Here is a 19203-nt window from a genome sequence, read left to right as displayed (position 1 = left end):
AAGATCAAACAAGAGATTCAAAGGTATGATTCTAGATTTGATTTAGTATTGTTCTTACACATAATTATTCATTAGAAGTCTTGGATTCAAAGCATGTTTAATTAGAAAGCCTAGATCCAAGCATTAGGGTTTTGCATGCGCACATAGGATAGTTCTTATGGCTAAAACCCATCAGTATTCATTGTGATGATATTCAATTTAAGTCAGGCAAGCCCTCGGACGTTTCCGCCGTCTGCTTTCGGGGGTGTGACAGGTTGGTATCAAAGCATTGTTTATAATGAACTAGCATATCTAACCACACATTGATATGCAACTATAAACCAAAGAGGGACCAAAAATAACTCTGAATAAAAGGAATAAAACACAACGCTAAAACACCCCTACTTGTACGATACAGGGAAAATAACATAATACCAAATCAAATAAGATAATGCTGGCATCTCGGTTAAGTCGGGATTGTTCATAGTGTTATTAAGGGGTGAATGTAGCCTGATCAAATACATTTCCTCCGAGGTACAACTATTACATGCCCCGGGGAAATCGCGAGTGATGGTAAACCTAATAACATACACCTTTGTTACCAAGAGGAGAACATCAACTCAATTTATATAGTAATTAAAACATCTTAGGAGTAATAATAGTTTATTCATATACCTCCTCTCAGTCACTATGGAAGGGGAACACCAGGGCATTCAGTTTCATCAGGTCTTAGTGGCCCACGAGATGATTGACGATGAGCCCGAGGGAGATCTAGTGGGGGCACACGGCGATGGGCCTGACGAGTACATGGACACAGACTACGAGTTTGATGGGACCGATGATGACATGGAGGAAGAATGAGACATAGGCGAGGATTCTGCCACGTCACCTACCAGCGAGACGCAGCAGGACCACCCCGCCCCACCAGGGAATCTAGCGAGAGAGAATCGCTCTCCGGAAGCTGAGATTGCCGCTCTGCGGCAACAGCTATTCGCCATGGAAGCACGAGCGGTGCATACTGGACAAGAAAGAAATGAATTCATTGGAGAAATCACTGAGATGGCCCAGTTGTTGGCACAACACTTCGGTATATGACCTCGCCACCGTCGTCGAGTGCTCTTTGGAGTGTTAGGACTTGTCTTACCCTACTAGTACTATGACCTATGCTATGTACCATCGACTCTATGTTTAAGTGATTACACTACTCATAGAGTCGTTATGTTGCTGAACTTGCACCACTTATTTATGCTCTTTCGAGCAAATTTTCATGTATCAAAGTATGGATATTATTAGTGGAAAAATATTTGTTTTCTATTGTGATGTTGCTATCTGTTATGTGTTATGATTGTATGAGAAATTACTTAAGCACATGCAATCCCCATAGTTTATAGGAACACAAACTCACAAAAATCGTAGGCACTCAACATCTTTCCGTTTCATGACAGAAAGATGCCTTAACGACCAACCCGAGGAAACCTTGGACCAACCCCACCCGAAGTCAACTCAGCTGCATTCTAAGCAGCTGTATCTGCTGCGGTCACCGCAGCCATGGTGCAAATCTATCAAGGTATCAATAGTGTAGGTAATGGAAAAGGGGCTAGAGGTTCGAACAACAGAATGAATCAAGGACCACTACATGAAAAACAACCTTTTATGACACACAAACCATGACACGCATTGTTTTATGATACGCAGTAGTGTGTGACCTAAAAATAATGTCGGCTCTCCAAAAATAAGAAGGATGTAAGGCACTCATTTTTGCGTGCCCTAAAATAAGTGCCACATTGAAAAAAAATACGAAGGGCACATAACATAAAATGCACGTCCTTTAAGTATGTTGCTTTATATTTTTTAAATGAAACGCGGGGTCACTTCTTTTAGGGGAAACGAAATTGCTAAAAGATTGAAAGGCCCGCCATGTTATTACCTTCTTTACACCGTTCTTCTCTCCCTAACTCAAATACCCCAAAAAAACCCTGATATACTCTCCTCTTTTCTTCCACAACAAACTCGCACCATCACATACCTGAGGAGGAGATCGCTACCAGAAAAGTGATCTCCGATTGGTTCCCTCTAAATAATTCACGTAAGATGGAACAAGCACTACTAGAGCCGATGTGCTTTTGAAATGGGTAGGCGAAGCTAAAAAACAGTTGAAGTTGCTCTTTGAAGAAGCACAAAGAAACCAACCTTCGATTATATTCTTTGATGAAATTGACGGACTTGCCCCTGTGAGATCAAGCAAAAAGAACAGATTCACAACTCCGTTGTCTCAACTCTTCTTGTATTAAAAGTGAATGTGTGGTTCTAGTGTACTCTGCAAGACCAAATTAGAGACACTCCTCCTTCACTCCTCAAGTTATTTCAGGTATCGATGTTGTGAGAATCTCTACAATTATTCTTATTCTTTATCACGGTTACAATTCTCTAAGATTTTCAAGTTATGTATTGATTCTTCGCTAGAACAGACATTTGTATAGATTTTACATAATTCTCGAGCCACAGTTTATTCTATTATAGGTAGCAATTGTTAGGTTTTCACCTAATTCACTCGTGAGAAACTAATTCGTACCTAATATGCTTGATTGTAAGTTTGTAACTGATTTGAGTTCCGCATCTACTCTGGAGAATTTGCAATTGCACTTTTTGATGCTATGGCACTTGCTATCGTTTGATTTTTGTTTTTTGTTTTGGCTTTTTGCGCACCAACTCATGCCACAAAATTATCTACTGAAAAAATTGAAAACAGACGAATATTTCATGTTTGTGTTTGCTTCTTCATCACCGGGTTCATGTTGACAACTAATTTTCATACATTTTCCTCTGTTCTTGCTCAATTGCTCATACTCATTCATACCATGGATAAAATTTAGGGGAAATACCAGAAATCCATTTAGGTGCGCATACCATAAGGAGCCATGGAACTAAAGTGGCAAGGGCTTACATGCATGATTGGTTTGTTTTCATATTTCTTGTGATCATGGAGATCATTCTGAATGTGATAGAACCATTCCACCTCCTTGTTGGAGCAGAAATGATGGATGACCTAAAATACCCTTTACAAGACAACATTGTACCCATTTGGGCTGTCCTAGTAAGCAATCTTTGATGAATGTTATGCAACTTTAAAATGTTTACATACTAATTTGTTTTTGTTTTTTCATTTAACAGATTATTGCAATATTATTGCCACTTGTGGTCATACTCATATATTACTTTATCAGAAAGGATGTTTATGATCTTCATCAAGCCGTGCTAGGTAAATGTTATATTTAACATTAAGATATATTAGAAAATGAGAAATGAGTTAATTTCTTTATTTTAATTTGTTGTTCAGGTCTTCTATTTTTAGTACTTGTTACAGGAGTTTTGACTGATGCAATCAAAGATGTAGTTGGGAGACCTCGTCCTGACTTTTTCTGGCTTTTCTTTCCTGATGACAAGGGGGTGAGTGAGTTCTCCGAATCCTGATAATGGAATCGTCAATTCCATTCCTTCTCTGATTCCATCATTCCAAACACTACCTAGAAATCTCTCACGGATCTGAATTATGTTAGTTTTTTGATCCCGTTACATGTAATGTGATGTGTATTGGATTAAAATCCATTATCAAAGAAGGACACAAAAGCTTCCCGAGTGGACACACGTCTTGTAAGTTCATTATTATAATTATTTAAAAAAACATCATCATCCTTATATTATATTATTGTTAATTTATAATAATAAGTTTTTCTCCAAACAATACATATATAGGGTGCTTTGCTGGACTTGGTTTTCTCTCATGGTACACAGCTGGAAAAATCAGGGCATTTGACCAAAGAGGCCACGTGGCAAAGCTTTGCATCATTGTCTTCCCTTTTCTCATTGCAACTTTAGTTGGTGTCTCACGTGTTGATGACTATTGGCATCATTGGCAAGATGTATTTTCAGGAGGCCTTTTAGGCTTAACAGTTGTATCACACCCCAAAACCGGAACGGCGGAAACGTTCTAGGGTGGATGATGTCATGTCAAGTATCACAACACATGCATATAGTAATCAAAGTACAACAAAACATTGCATTAATAGTAATAATTTTACATAGTTACATTACAATGAATCAAAGTATACAAACAATTATAATAAGTACAGCAAGGTACTAAGCCAACTTCATCAACAGCTCCCGGGGTGTACCTGTCTAATTGCTGACCTGAGAATACAAGTTCTTTGAAAAGCGAGTATCAACATTTTTACAAATGCTGGTGAGTTCATAAGTATTTAGTGACATTTATTTAAATAACTTTATAAAGTAGTAGTTTAAGTGTTTACTGTGTATTAGAGTTCTTTCCAGAAAATCCTATATTTTCTTTTATCAGAGTAGTCTTCTACTAAGACTGGTCAGTGTTATGTGGTAAAAAGTAGTTTTCCCTTAATCACTATCATTATCAAAATACTGAATTTGATTATTAAAGAAAGCAAGAGACAACAGGGAAATAACATATGCCTCAACAGTGAGGATTGCTGACTAAGGCAAAGGAATCATAGACTCCAGGAGAGTATTGAACGAACGACACGCCTGGTTCAGTCTAACAAGTAGAGACTCAGAACCCAGAAGGTACCAAATGAAAGGTACAACTGGTAAGGCCTAAAACAATGAATACAGACCCCAGACAGTATCAAATGAAAGATACGTCTCGTAAGGTTAAAACCGTGAATACAGACCCCATACAGTATCAAATGAAAGATACGTCTTGTAAGGTCAAAACAGAGAAGACAGACCCCAGACAGTATCAAATGAAAGATACATCTTGTAAGGTCAAAATAGTGTGACTCTGAAAATGAATTACCAGCATACAGTGTAAATTGTTGGCGAAATACCGTTACCTTAAGGCCAATGAATTATAAGGTAACCCGGGATACTCGTAACCGTACTGACTAGAGTACCAGACGCCCTACAAGTGTCCAAAATATGACATTTGTCACCCGTTGGCTTGGTAGGCCAGGACTGTAGCTAGCAGTCTAGGTGCGGGGTTGGCAATCCTATATAGATCTATACACACAATGTCCGCTCTCCCTACAGGAAATTCTGGTTACCAACTAGACGACGGAGAAGGCCGTGTCCTGAAGATGCATCCCAAATAGTGGGTAGAGACTTCCAAATAGTGGGTAGTGTGTTTCTGATGTAAGTGTAGACTAGAGGTAGAGACTCTTAACTGATCTGACTAGAGAATTCCTGTATGTCCATACTCATATACATAGTATATAACTAATGAACCAAACGACCTTCGGACGGCCATCCGATCCCACCAGACCACATCTCAACGAAGAAAAGGAAATAGAGCGGACAAGCCTCCCTAAGTCCTTCAATCATTATTTATATGCATCTATATAAGCACCGACATACATCTAACTACGACTGAGTGTGTATCAAGTAGAAGTGATTCTTGTGAAGTAGGAGTGTCTAACAAGTGAAGTAGGAGCGGTCGCAAGTGAAGTAGGAGTGTCGAACAAGTATAAGCGTATCACGAAGTAGAGACGACAATAAGTGAAGTAAGAGCATCTATCAGGTATAAGCAACTACAAGTATAAGTGAAATAGAGACAATAACAGGTATAAACGCATCACGAAGTGAAAGCGTTATAGAGTAGGAGTTTAAAATAAGTAAAAGCAAAGCAGCAGTAACAAACAAGTAAAAGTATACATTGTAAAAGGGAACTTCAGTGAAAACCTTGGAAAACCTTTATATATTAAGAAAATCACAACTTGGTATTCCTTTGTGAAATAAGTTTGATCTAAAACCTTTAGAAATTCTTTGGAAACCTTTCATAAATCAGTTTGAAGTGAAACTTTGATAAAGCAGTATAAGTAAGAACTTGAACAAGTGAAAATCTTTTTGAAAACAATTTGTAGTATCCTACTCGGTAAAACAGTGTACAGTGTGGTAAATCCTTGTGCATGCGGGTTATCAATCACATGTGTTTGATGTGATAACTGGCATGTTTAACTTGTATTCCCCCCTATAAAACATGTAAAAACATTTAAGGCCATTTAGGGGACATTTACTATCATTTTAGCATGTTTAGGGGTGTTTACGGCCTAGGCACTTGCTTGGGCCGTAAACTCCATGTTACCCCATATTTCCTTGTGTTTAAATGATCTAAACCCAAAATACCATGTCCCTAAATTATGTATGAAGCCTAAGAGTTGTTTGGGAGTGCTTTTGGGGCATTTTAGCATGGATTAGAGGTGTTTACGGCCTTGGCATATTCCTGGGCCGTAAACTCTCTTTGATCCCCTAAAATCATGTGATTAAATGTTTAAACACTCCTAGTAAATTCCCTTAATTTATTTCCAAGCCTTTAGGGACATTTTGGGGTCATTTTGGGCTCTATTTAGGGGTTTACGGACTAAGGAGGAGCTTAGGCCATAAACTCCATTCTTACAGCTTCTAAGTCCGATTTTTGGGCTACAAACACAAATCACTATGTTTAGAATAAGCTAGGGTAAGCGGACTTACGATTTGAAAGCGTTTGGTTGCGGATTCGGGTCAAAAACGAGTCTAGAGAGAGAGTATAGAGAGAGAGGGTGGAAAACCTCCAAATGGAGTTTACTCCCCCTTATATATGGGTGGGAGTCGGAGCTCAGTGGAATTCTACCCAATGCTGCCGTTATACGGGGCTTTTGGTCGCACCCGATTTAGTGGTCGCAATAATAAAAACTAACTTTTTCCATTCAAAATGGAAATGTGTGTTATGTGTTTTTATTCTCCTTTATCACGACTTAATGGCATATTAAATATAAACAAATGAAATGTTTATTTAATTGACGACCTCTAATTAACGGAACTTTTATAAACTGGAATATTTCGTTAACGGTAACGGGGAAATGTAACGGAACAACTTGGGTTGTCACATCATCCCCCCGTTAGAGGGAATTTCGTCCCGAAATTCAGGTCTAGGAAAGGAAGTAGGTATGAACGGCCAAGTAGAGGTAAGAGAGTACTTCCTATACGGTTGTCCTCGCATTCCCAAGTGAACTCTAGTCTGTGTTTGTCATTCCGACAGACCTTCACGTACGGGATGCGGATTCCGTGTAGTGTAGCTAGTGGGTTCCAACTGGTGTATCTACAAGGTTAGGGTTCTCAATGGATTCTATCGAGATGAGTGAGGCACGAAGAGTGACGTCGGGTAATCGCATATCAAGTCTAAGAAGTGGATCGATCGGGTGTGAATCTTGTGGTATATCCGAAGGTAGTAGGGGCTTGAAAAGGGTTGGACCAAATCTCCATGAGGATCTCGCATGGTCCTAAGCTCTCAGAATGGCAGAGCTCTTCGGTACTTATAACATAGTGTACTTCTATGGCAAGATCATCACTGGCGTGATTGCCATTCCGAAGTTCTTAACGTTCTCTCTCGTATCGTGTGTGTAGTCCTTCAGGTTGGTTTTTAGGAAGCTTGAGTGGTCTTTGGTTCCGTGTTTCCTATCAACTAGCTGTTAGAGACTTTCTAGATCATCGAGTGGGTTGCGTGGCTATGGTTATATGTTTGCTATAGAGTGCCTATCTCAAGCTTGTGCAAAATGGACCTGCATTAAAGAATCTTGAGATACGGAAACCCTGAGGGTCGGGGAGATAGGGTTTCTCCAGACGAGTGTTGGACTATCTCGGGAGGTGGTTCTACTATCTCTGCGTGAGACGATATTCATGGAACACCTAATAATCGAAGGATTCTCCAAGACTTTGGCACTTGACCAAGTATTCTTGGCTGCGAAGGTTCTCCTGTGTTTCTCGGTATCCTAGTGTTCACTTCGGAGAATGCATTTTATCGTCTATAGGGAGACGACGGTTTCCTCCATGCGAGAGGGTGGAGGATGATAGGAACTACTTGTCTATAACAGGATGGACGAAGTTCCTGAGTAGTGCGAGCATCTACTGCCACTACTCCTCCGAAGGTTCTGAGTTTTCTCGGTCTAGGTCAAATCTAGTGAGTATAGAGTGTCATCACTTGTAACTTTAATAGCTCAACTCATAGCGATTCTCTTGACTCCAGCTCCTATTTTATGGAATAGGATGGAGGGTTTTTCTAAGAGGTTCATGGTAGAGCTCATGCTTAGCCTATCTACAAATACCGGGTGTATGCAAGCAGTATATAATTGAGGTCGGCAGGATGTCAGCTGTGCGACTCCACTCCAAACCCACAACCCAACGAGGAACAGGGAATAGGTACGAAACACACAACTTAAATCTTTTTGATCTCATTTATATACCACCTTTATGCATATACCTAGTTATAGTGGTCAGTCTCATGAGTTCTTTTCTCTGGGTTCACGAACCACATGTGCGAGGTGCGAAGGGTCTCTCTGGGGAATCTACGAAGTATGCTTCGGATGGTTGTCATCTTCTAGAGTATCTAGAGTGTCGTTCACTTTGGTTTCCATCTGACTACGAGGGGTCGGTCAACGGCGCGGGGTACCCTCTCTTGGGTACTTCGGAAAGTTTGAGATAAGAGGGACGATTGGCGGATTGCATTAGGTTTGATTATTTGTGTGAGGTTTAGGTTCGGAAGAACCTTTATTTGCCGACATGGCTATGTAGAAAGTTCTTTTTACACAACACTAAGGATGTACACATGGTTGCACGAAGTCAAACCATGATAAATAGAGTCGTCAAAGTTGGTACACTCCGACATGATATAAAGTGAGGGTCGATAGAGTCATGCGCCGAACAGGCACACAAGTTGTAGGCGTCTCGAGTTTCGTCCTGTGTATCACTACCGTGGATACATTGACCAATAGAGTCGACGCGGAACTATAGAGAGTCCTAAGTGTTTCCGAATAGAGTACCTTTTCATGAGTGGATTCTCACAAGGCATTTCTATAATCGCCTCACATATACTAGTCATGTATAGTTAAGATGGGGAGGACTGTTAACTGAGCGACTCCTGTCACAACTGAAAATTTTGAGCCATGTAATCTATACACTCAAGTTAATGTGAATCACAAACTGCAATCAAATACATCATACAAGTACCACAAGTAGTCACCAAACAATTGGAAAACCCTAGAAGTTCTTGTTAAGTCTATTTTAGACTAGAACTTCCTTATTGGATCTAAATGGACCAATAAGCTTCCAATTAGACTATCATGGGCTTAGAACCCTAATTGGGCTCTAATTGGACCCACACTTATTTATTTCAACATCTTGGGTCATATTGGGCCTAGAATGAAATCAATCACAAACTTTGGTCCATAATTTAACCTAACCTAGCTCATTAAAGCATAAAAATCACAATTTTATTTTATAAGGCTAATAAACACCCAAACTACCTCTAATATTGGGCTTAGGAGCAAAAAGCCCAAAAATTTCCTTTTCCTTCCATGTTTTCGGCCCACATCAAGCCCAAGAGGAGGGTTTGACTTTCCCATGCCACCTCATTATTGTCCATAGGATCTCCATGCAAGATATTCCCTTTTCCCATGCAAGTATCACTTCAAAATCACCTCACTTCTCTCCTCTCTCTCACTCTCGGCCATACACACATACACCCTCCAAAAATATCTCCATTCTCTCTAGATTATTCAAGAACTCTTCTTCCTCTTCTCCATCCAAAATCTCGAAAATTAGGAAGCATTCAAGGAAGTTCTTCCACAAAAATCATCATCTAAGGTAAGTTTTTGTTTGGATCTATGACTTGTATTCCTTATTTATCAAAAATCTCTTCCTAATCCATGCAAAAATCATGATCTTACACTCTAGAAACCCCATAATCTCGAAAAGTTCATCAAGGAGTGCAAAGGCCAAAAATCACTTCATTTCTTCCATCTTTCTTCAAGAACCGAAACTACCCCCTAAGGTGAGCTTCATACCCCCTATTTTCTGTTTTTATGAGTTTTGTGGGGGGGGGAATACAAGTGAAAGTGTAGATCTATATGTGTTTTGTATGCCTTGTATGATTTCCATGCTTATATGTATGCTTTTATGTGTTTTAATGTTGGATCTAGCCATAAAACTCCTCCAAACCGAGATATAACTTAAGTTTTATGATTTTAGCATGAAATGTATTTCTACATACAAAGTGTTTCAAGAAAGATAGCTAAATGGTTTAGTAACAATTTTTTTTAAGCTAAAAACCCAAATTTTGGGCCAAAAATGTGAAAAATACAAAATTAAGGGCCCAAATTGACATTTCACAGATTCTGATGGACGAAGTGTGCCAAAACAGTATCCATAAAACTATTTCTGGAATTATACTCAATTAGAGGGTTAAAAACATAAATTTCAAGCTTAATGGGCTAAAAATGAAAATTTCGACCCAAGGAGGCCCATTATGCAAATTTTTCTGTTTTGGAGGGCCAAAACTGTAATTTTCTGTAAAACAGTGGACTATAAGTGTTCCAAATCCTTTTCAAAGGTTTAAAATGCTTTTTAAATTTAAAAAGGACCAAAGTTGCAAAAATTTTCCAATTTGGGCCAAAATTGTCAAAGTTGCGAAAAGAAGGGATTAAAACCGAGAAAACTGCATTTTCAGGGTCTTAAGCTGTTTTCTATGAAAAATATGCTGGAAAATGTTTATTTCAATAATTTTTGGTGTCAAAATGTCAAGAAAACTGATTTAAGGACCAAACCGGAAGATATTTTAAATAAAGGGTGGAAAAGGTAAATTTTACAAACGAGGAGGGGCTGAAACAGAAAATTTCCAAGACTAATTCAATACATGCAATATGATCAAATAATACTACTACTACTATCGACAAAATACAATACACTACAATACCAAAAGTCGTTAAACGAATTGGTTCGGTCTCGAACCAATAAAAATCCGAAACCACTAACACAACGATACTACGATACTACAATACTATGGTTCATACAAATAACGATTCGGAATACATTATACATGTGCACAGACGTCTACGCACTATCTTTGGGCCCCACAAGTGTAAAATCTTATTCGTTGAGCCTGGCTAGCCCGACGACCTGATCTTAAGGCCCAAAGACTTCATCTTACTAAGTGTTGGGTTTTACCAACCCGACACGACGTAACCGGACTTTCAATAGCTGTAGACTACTGGCCCCCAAGGGTCCTTTAGTGTCGCTAGTGGAGTCTGCCTTTTTGCGAGGCGGGTCTGGGACCCCTCGTACCTTTTTATCCCCAACTGGCTAATTGAGTCGTCGAGGCCTTCGTGCCCTCCTTCTCTTCGGATGTGGGACTACAGGACGGTTGGATAGCGTGACTAGTACGGACGACGCCTTCGGGATCGTTAGTATTGCTATAGACTAGTCGTTTGTGTAACGCGTGTTTGTGGCGGATAGTCATGCTCAACAATGATCCAATGTCGTCTGGAATGATAACTTCATGCGTTGCAATGGTTTCAAAGTAATTTCATGGAATTCAAAGAATTAGGAAAACATCGGGTTTTCCTAGGGTTTTCAATACATACACTTTCAGAATACATACGATTTTTAACGAACAATATTTTACAAGTATAGAAAACAAACAAGCATACTTATGGATCTTCACAACATTTTCAAAAGCTTTTCTTTTCAGAAAATATCGGATTTTCTGGTGGTTTTCAAACAATACAAAACATTGGATTTCAAACACTACTTATGAACTCACCAACATTTCACATGTTGACGTTTTTCAAAATACTTGTATTCTCAGGGCACCAGTGAATCAAAGGAAATCATATTCGGTGACGGCTGCAGTTTATTTACGTTTGAATCGAACAAATTAATTTTTGGGAATGTAACGTTTAGACAATGTATGACATGTAAACACTATTAGTTGTAATATATTGATGCACGGTGACGAATGTTGTTATGTTTCATATATATTCAATGTCATGGTATTCAATTGAGTCACGACAGCCCCCGGACGTTTCCGCCGTCTGGTTCGGGGGTGTGACAGGTTGGTATCAGAGCTTTGTTTATAGTGAACTAGCATGTCGAGCCATACATTGATATGCAACTATAAACCAAAAAGAGGGACTAACATAACTCTGAACAAAACAAGTAAATAAAACACGCTTTCTTGCATTAGGAATAAGGATCTAACGCCGAATCAAACACAATAATGCTGGTATCTCGGTTAATTCGGGACTGTTCTTAGTGATACCAAGGAGTGAATGTAGCCTGATCAACTACATTCTCTCCAAAGTAAAACTAACACACGTCTTGATGAGATCGAGATAGCTAGGGAACCTAAAACTATACCCCTTATCACCAAAAAGAGAACGTCTGTTTAGTCTGCAATAGTGGAAGAGGCATAGGATAATATTAGTGAACTTTTACGTGTTTTGCTATGTGTTGCGAATCTATGATTGTATGCTAAATGATAGAAGTACTTAAGTTCGTGCCATACAGCTAGTCAGTAGGACCACAACCTCACGGAAACCACGTACACCCAACATCTTTCCGTTTCGTGACAAGAAGATGCCTCTCCGACCTACTCGCGGAAACCCAGGACCAACTCCACCCTAGGTTGACTCCACTGCTTTTCAGGCAGCTGTGTCTGCTGCGGTCACAGCAGCTATGGCACAACTTCACCGAGGGAACAACGGAGGAGGTAACGGGCAAGGATCCGGAAGTTCGAACAACGGGACGAACCAAGGACCCACTAAAACGTGCACCTACAAGGATTTTGCAAACGCTAAACCCCGAACTTTCAACGGAACTGGGGGAGTGATTTCCTTGAAGAGATGGATCGAGAAGGTAGAGTCGGTGTTTGAGATATGCGAATGCCCCGAGCAGATGAAGGTGAAGTTCGCGGCCTGCACTTTCGTGGACCAAGCCCTCACTTGGTGGAATGGGCATGTGGAAGCTATGACACTTCCTGTCGCCAACTCTATTCCCTGGGCAGAAATGAAAGAGATGTTGACGGCCGAGTACTGCCCCCGAGGTGAAATACAGAAGATGGAGCAGGAACTGTGGAATCTCACGATGCAGAACGGGAACATCGATGCTTACATCTTAAGATTCAGTGAACTATCTCTGTTGTGCCCGGGAATGATCACATCAAAGGGAAAGAAGATCAAACGATTCATTTGGGGACTGACATCCCCCATTCAAGGGAATGTGATAGCTGCGAACCCTGAAACTTTTGACAATGCGAAGAGATTGGCAAAGAGGCTATACGATCATAACAACAAAAGAGGTGAGAAACCAATTGAGACTGAGAAGAAAAAGGAGGGTGATGGCAGGAGAGGGAAGAACCCCAAGAGGAAGGGGCGTCAGGGCCCCGAGACCTCTAAAAGGCAGCAAACAGTGGCAGTTAACGATGTCACCGCACCGGTTCCAGTCACCCCACATGCTCCAGCCTCAGCTGCTTCAAATGCTTCAAGACCCTACTCCGGTAATCTTCCTAGTTGCAATAAATGCGGCCTCCACCATCACGGCGAATGCAGGGAACTCCATTGCACCAGTTGCAACCGAAGGGGACACACTGCAAGGTTCTGCAGAACGTACCCTCCTAGGAACCAGAGTCAGGGGAACAACCAGAACAACAACAACAACAACTACCGCAATAACAACAACACCAATGCCGGCGGCAATAATGCAGGGTCTAGCCACACCTGTTACGGGTGTGGAAGGACGGGACATTTTCGCCGAGAATGCCCTAACAACAACTCAGGAAACAGAGGAGCAGGAAGAATGCTGACTATGGGTCAGAGTGATGCAGTCCAGGATCCCGCAGTTGTGACCGGTACGTTCCTCCTAAACCACACCTATGCATGCATCTTATTTGATACCGGAGCGGAGCGAAGTTTCATGAGCGAGAAGTTTAAACATTTACTAAAACAACAACCCCAGAAGCTAAATGAAACCTATACGGTCGAAATGGCCAATGGGAAAACCGAATCCACTAGGGAAATCTACATCGGATGTACCCTAACCCTCAACCAACACGTCTTACGAATAGATCTGATGTCAGTATCAATTAGGAGTTTCGATGTAATTATCGGCATGGATTGGTTAAGCCCCCACCATGCTGAGATTTTGTGCCGTGAGAAGGCCGTTCGCCTTCGTCTTCCGAATCACGAAACCCTAGTGATTTACGGAGACAAACCCAGTACGAATCTCCGCCTCATCTCGTGCATCAAAGCGCAAAAACACCTGCGACAGAACAATTTGGCGTTCCTGGCTCACATAGTGGACAGGACCAAAGAAGAAACTAACATCCAAGACATTCCGGTAGCGTGTGAATTCCCGGACGTGTTTCCTGAAGATCTTCCGGGAGTGCCCCCAGAGAGACAGGTTGAGTTCCGAATCGACCTCGTTCCAGGAGCAACTCCCCTCGCTAAATCACCATATCGACTGGCTCCTGCTGAAATGCAGGAATTGTCCAGGCAACTCAGTGAGCTTCTGGACAAGGGATTTATCCGACCTAGCTACTCGCCGTGGGGAGCCCCAGTGCTCTTTGTCAAAAAGAAGGACGGATCTTTCAGAATGTGGATCGATTACAGAGAGTTGAATAAACTCACTGTCAAAAACCGCTACCCACTTCCCCGAATCGATGATCTATTCGACCAGCTCCAAGGAGCTAGCTATTTTTCTAAAATAGATTTACGGTCCGGATACCACCAACTCAAAGTCCGAGAAGAAGATATTCCTAAAACCGCTTTCCGAACCCGCTACGGACATTATGAATTCGTCGTAATGCCCTTCGGTCTAACAAATGCACCTGCTGCATTTATGGACCTAATGAATCAAATCTGTCGACCGTTCCTTGATAACTTCGTCATTGTGTTTATCGATGACATTCTCGTCTATTCACGAAGCAAGGAGGAGCACGGCCAGCATCTACGACAAATTCTAGACACTCTGCGATCGGAAAAGCTTTACGCCAAACTCTCCAAGTGTGAGTTCTGGCTTCGGAGTGTGAATTTCCTAGGCCACGTGGTTAGCCAAGACGGAATTCATGTGGACCCCTCTAAGGTCAAAGCTGTAGAAGGATGGGCAACTCCGACTACAACCACAGAAATTCGTCAGTTTTTAGGCCTAGCAGGCTACTATAGGAGATTCATCCAAAACTTCTCTAAAATCGCCAAGCCACTTACCTTGCTTACACAAAAGAGCGTGCCTTTCAAGTGGACAGACCGGCAAGAGATTGCGTTTCAAACCTTGAAGCAAGCCCTCTGTAGCGCTCCTGTGCTATCTCTACCTGAAGGAACAGAAGATTTTGTAGTCTACTGTGACGCGTCGAATCAAGGTTTAGGTTGCGTTCTCATGCAACGTGGAAGAGTGATAGCATATGCGTCCCGCCAGCTAAAGACGCACGAAGTAAATTACACGACCCATGACCTAGAACTGGGAGCCGTGGTCTTCGCTTTGAAAATTTGGAGGCACTACCTGTACGGTACAAAGTGCACCATCTTCACAGACCACAAGAGCCTCCAGCACATCTTGAATCAAAAGGAGCTGAACATGAGACAGCGGCGATGGGTGGAATTACTAAATGACTATGAATGCGAGATCAAGTACCACCCAGGCAAGGCCAACGTGGTAGCTGACGCATTAAGTCGGAAGGAGTACACAAATCGCCGTACGAAAACACACTCGATAACCATTCAGTCTCATCTGGCCACTCAAATTGCATCAGTCCAGTCAGAGGCTATAAAAGCGGAAAATAGAACTAGCGAGGCATTGCGCGGAATGGAGAAGAACCTAGAAGTCAAGGAGAATGGAGTATACTACTTCATGAACCGTATTTGGGTCCCAAAAATCGGGGGATTTAGGGAGACCGTTATGAAGGAAGCCCACAAGACACGATACTCCATTCATCCCGGATCGGACATGATGTATTTGGACATTAAGCAACACTATTGGTGGCCTAACATGAAGGCGGAAATCGCGACCTATGTTGGTAAGTGCCTTACGTGCGCCAAAGTGAAAGTGGAGTACCAGAAACCTTCCGGATTGTTACAGCAACCGGCAATCCCTGAGTGGAAATGGGAGGGGATTTCTATGGACTTCGTGACCAAGCTGCCTAAGACGTCGGACGGACTGGACACCATATGGGTAATAATCGACCGACTGACGAAATCTGCCCATTTCCTACTAATCAAAGAGTCCTACAAGATGGAGAGACTGACGCGGTTGTACCTACGAGAGATCGTAAGACTCCATGGAGTGCCAAAATCTATCATCTCGGATAGGGACAGTAGATTCACGTCGCACTTTTGGCAGTCACTCCACAAAGCAATGGGAACTCATCTCGATATGAGCACCGCGTATCACCCACAAACGGACGGCCAAAGCGAACGAACCATCCAAACGCTTGAAGACATGCTTCGTGCTTGTGTGATAGACTTTGGAAAGTCTTGGGATACCCACCTGCCGTTGATCGAATTCTCATATAACAATAGTTACCATTCGAGCATCAAGGTGGCCCCTTTCGAAGCACTGTATGGGCGTAAATGTAGGTCACCGTTATGTTGGGCTGAAGTAGGTGACACCCAGCTAGCAAGAACACATACGTCAAACAGGGCATTAACGGGACCGGAAATCATTCGCGAGACCACAGAAAAGATTGTCCAGATCAAAGCTCGATTACAAGCATCGCGTGACCGGCAAAAGAGCTACGCAGACAAACGGCGAAAGCCCTTAGAGTTCCAGGTCGGTGATCGAGTATTGCTGAAAGTCTCACCCTGGAAAGGAGTTATACGTTTCGGAAAACGGGGAAAGCTAAACCCACGGTACATTGGACCTTTCGAAATTGTCGCCCGAATAGGTCCGGTAGCCTACAGACTACAACTACCCGCGAAGCTAAACGGTGTACACCCCGTGTTTCATGTCTCTAATCTGAAAAAGTGCCTATCAGATGAAACCCTTGTCGTTCCTCTTGACGAAATCGAAATCAATGAGAATCTCCTGTTCGTCGAAGAACCAATCGAAATCATGGACAGGGAGGTGAAGCGTACTAAGCAGAGCCGCTTCCCGATCGTGAAGGTACGGTGGAACGCAAAGCGTGGGCCAGAATTCACGTGGGAACGCGAAGATCAAATGAAGCAGAAGTACCCTCACCTATTCTAGCATTCTCAAATCTAGCTTTCAAACAGAATTTCGGGACGAAATTCTCTCTAACGGGGGGATGATGTCACAACTGAAAATTTTGAGCCATGTAATCTATACACTCAAGTTAATGTGAATCAAAAACTGCAATCAAATACATCATACAAGTACCACAAGTAGTCACCAAACAATTGGAAAACCCTAGAAGTTCTTGTTAAGTCTATTTTAGACTAGAACTTCCTTATTGGATCCAAATGGACCAATAAGCTTCCAATTAGACTATCATGGGCTTAGAACCCTAATTGGGCTCTAATTGGACCCACACTTATTTATTTCAACATCTTGGGTCATATTGGGCCTAGAATGAAATCAATCACAAACTTTGGTCCATAATTTAACCTAACCTAGCTCATTAAAGCATAAAAATCACAATTTTATTTTATAAGGCTAATAAACACCCAAACTACCTCTAATATTGGGCTTAGGAGCAAAAAGCCCAAAAATTTCCTTTTCCTTCCATGTTTTCGGCCCACATCAAGCCCAAGAGGAGGGTTTGACTTTCCCATGCCACCTCATTATTGTCCATAGGATCTCCATGCAAGATATTCCCTTTTCCCATGCAAGTATCACTTCAAAATCACCTCACTTCTCTCCTCTCTCTCACTCTCGGCCATACACACATACACCCTCCAAAAATATCTCCATTCTCTCTAGATTATTCAAGAACTCTTCTTCCTCTTCTCCATCCAAAATCTCGAAAATTAGGAAGCATTCAAGGAAGTTCTTCCACAAAAATCATCATCTAAGGTAAGTTTTTGTTTGGATCTATGACTTGTATTCCTTATTTATCAAAAATCTCTTCCTAATCCATGCAAAAATCATGATCTTACACTCTAGAAACCCCATAATCTCGAAAAGTTCATCAAGGAGTGCAAAGGCCAAAAATCACTTCATTTCTTCCATCTTTCTTCAAGAACCGAAACTACCCCCTAAGGTGAGCTTCATACCCCCTATTTTCTGTTTTTATGAGTTTTGGGGGGGGGGGGGGGGGAATACAAGTGAAAGTGTAGATCTATATGTGTTTTGTATGCCTTGTATGATTTCCATGCTTATATGTATGCTTTTATGTGTTTTAATGTTGGATCTAGCCATAAAACTCCTCCAAACCGAGATATAACTTAAGTTTTATGATTTTAGCATGAAATGTATTTCTACATACAAAGTGTTTCAAGAAAGATAGCTAAATGGTTTAGTAACAATTTTTTTTAAGCTAAAAACCCAAATTTTGGGCCAAAAATGTGAAAAATACAAAATTAAGGGCCCAAATTGACATTTCACAGATTCTGATGGACGAAGTGTGCCAAAACAGTATCCATAAAACTATTTCTGGAATTATACTCAATTAGAGGGTTAAAAACATAAATTTCAAGCTTAATGGGCTAAAAATGAAAATTTCGGCCCAATGAGGCCCATTATGCAAATTTTTCTGTTTTGGAGGGCCAAAACTGTAATTTTCTGTAAAACAGTGGACTATAAGTGTTCCAAATCCTTTTCAAAGGTTTAAAATGCTTTTTAAATTTAAAAAGGACCAAAGTTGCAAAAAATTTCCAATTTGGGCCAAAATTGTCAAAGTTGCGAAAAGAAGGGATTAAAACCGAGAAAACTGCATTTTCAGGGTCTTAAGCTGTTTTCTATGAAAAATATGCTGGAAAATGTTTATTTCAATAATTTTTGGTGTCAAAATGTCAAGAAAACTGATTTAAGGACCAAACCGGAAGATATTTTAAATAAAGGATGGAAAAGGTAAATTTTACAAACGAGGAGGGGCTGAAACAGAAAATTTCCAAGACTAATTCAATACATGCAATATGATCAAATAATACTACTACTACTATCGACAAAATACAATACACTACAATACCAAAAGTCGTTGTTAAACGAATTGGTTCGGTCTCGAACCAATAAAAATCCGAAACCACTAACACAACGATACTACGATACTACAATACTATGGTTCATACAAATAACGATTCGGAATACATTATACATGTGCACAGACGTCTACGCACTATCTTTGGGCCCCACAAGTGTAAAATCTTGTTCGTTGAGCCTGGCTAGCCCGACGACCTGATCTTAAGGCCCAAAGACTTCATCTTACTAAGTGTTGGGTTTTACCAACCCGACACGACGTAACCGGACTTTCAATAGCTGTAGACTACTGGCCCCCAAGGGTCC

General features: G+C 41.2%; 1 protein-coding gene across 1 annotated transcript in view; it reads left to right on the top strand.

Annotated features, from left to right (window-relative positions):
* The first annotated feature begins 2959 nt into the window (after positions 1-2959).
* LOC111880120 (lipid phosphate phosphatase 2) overlaps positions 2960-19203 on the top strand; it is a 33341-nt gene continuing 17097 nt past the window's right edge. The window contains exons 1-5 of the mRNA XM_052764107.1: positions 2960-3073; positions 3151-3238; positions 3317-3426; positions 3537-3630; positions 3733-3899. Coding sequence (XP_052620067.1) covers positions 2960-3073; positions 3151-3238; positions 3317-3426; positions 3537-3630; positions 3733-3899 — 573 coding nt within the window. The remainder of the gene's footprint in view (positions 3074-3150; positions 3239-3316; positions 3427-3536; positions 3631-3732; positions 3900-19203) is intronic.

The sequence above is a fragment of the Lactuca sativa genome, chromosome 5, assembly GCF_002870075.4.
Source record: "Lactuca sativa cultivar Salinas chromosome 5, Lsat_Salinas_v11, whole genome shotgun sequence".
NCBI classification, from domain to species: Eukaryota; Viridiplantae; Streptophyta; class Magnoliopsida; order Asterales; family Asteraceae; genus Lactuca; species Lactuca sativa.
This window is presented reverse-complemented; position numbering and strand designations above follow the sequence as displayed.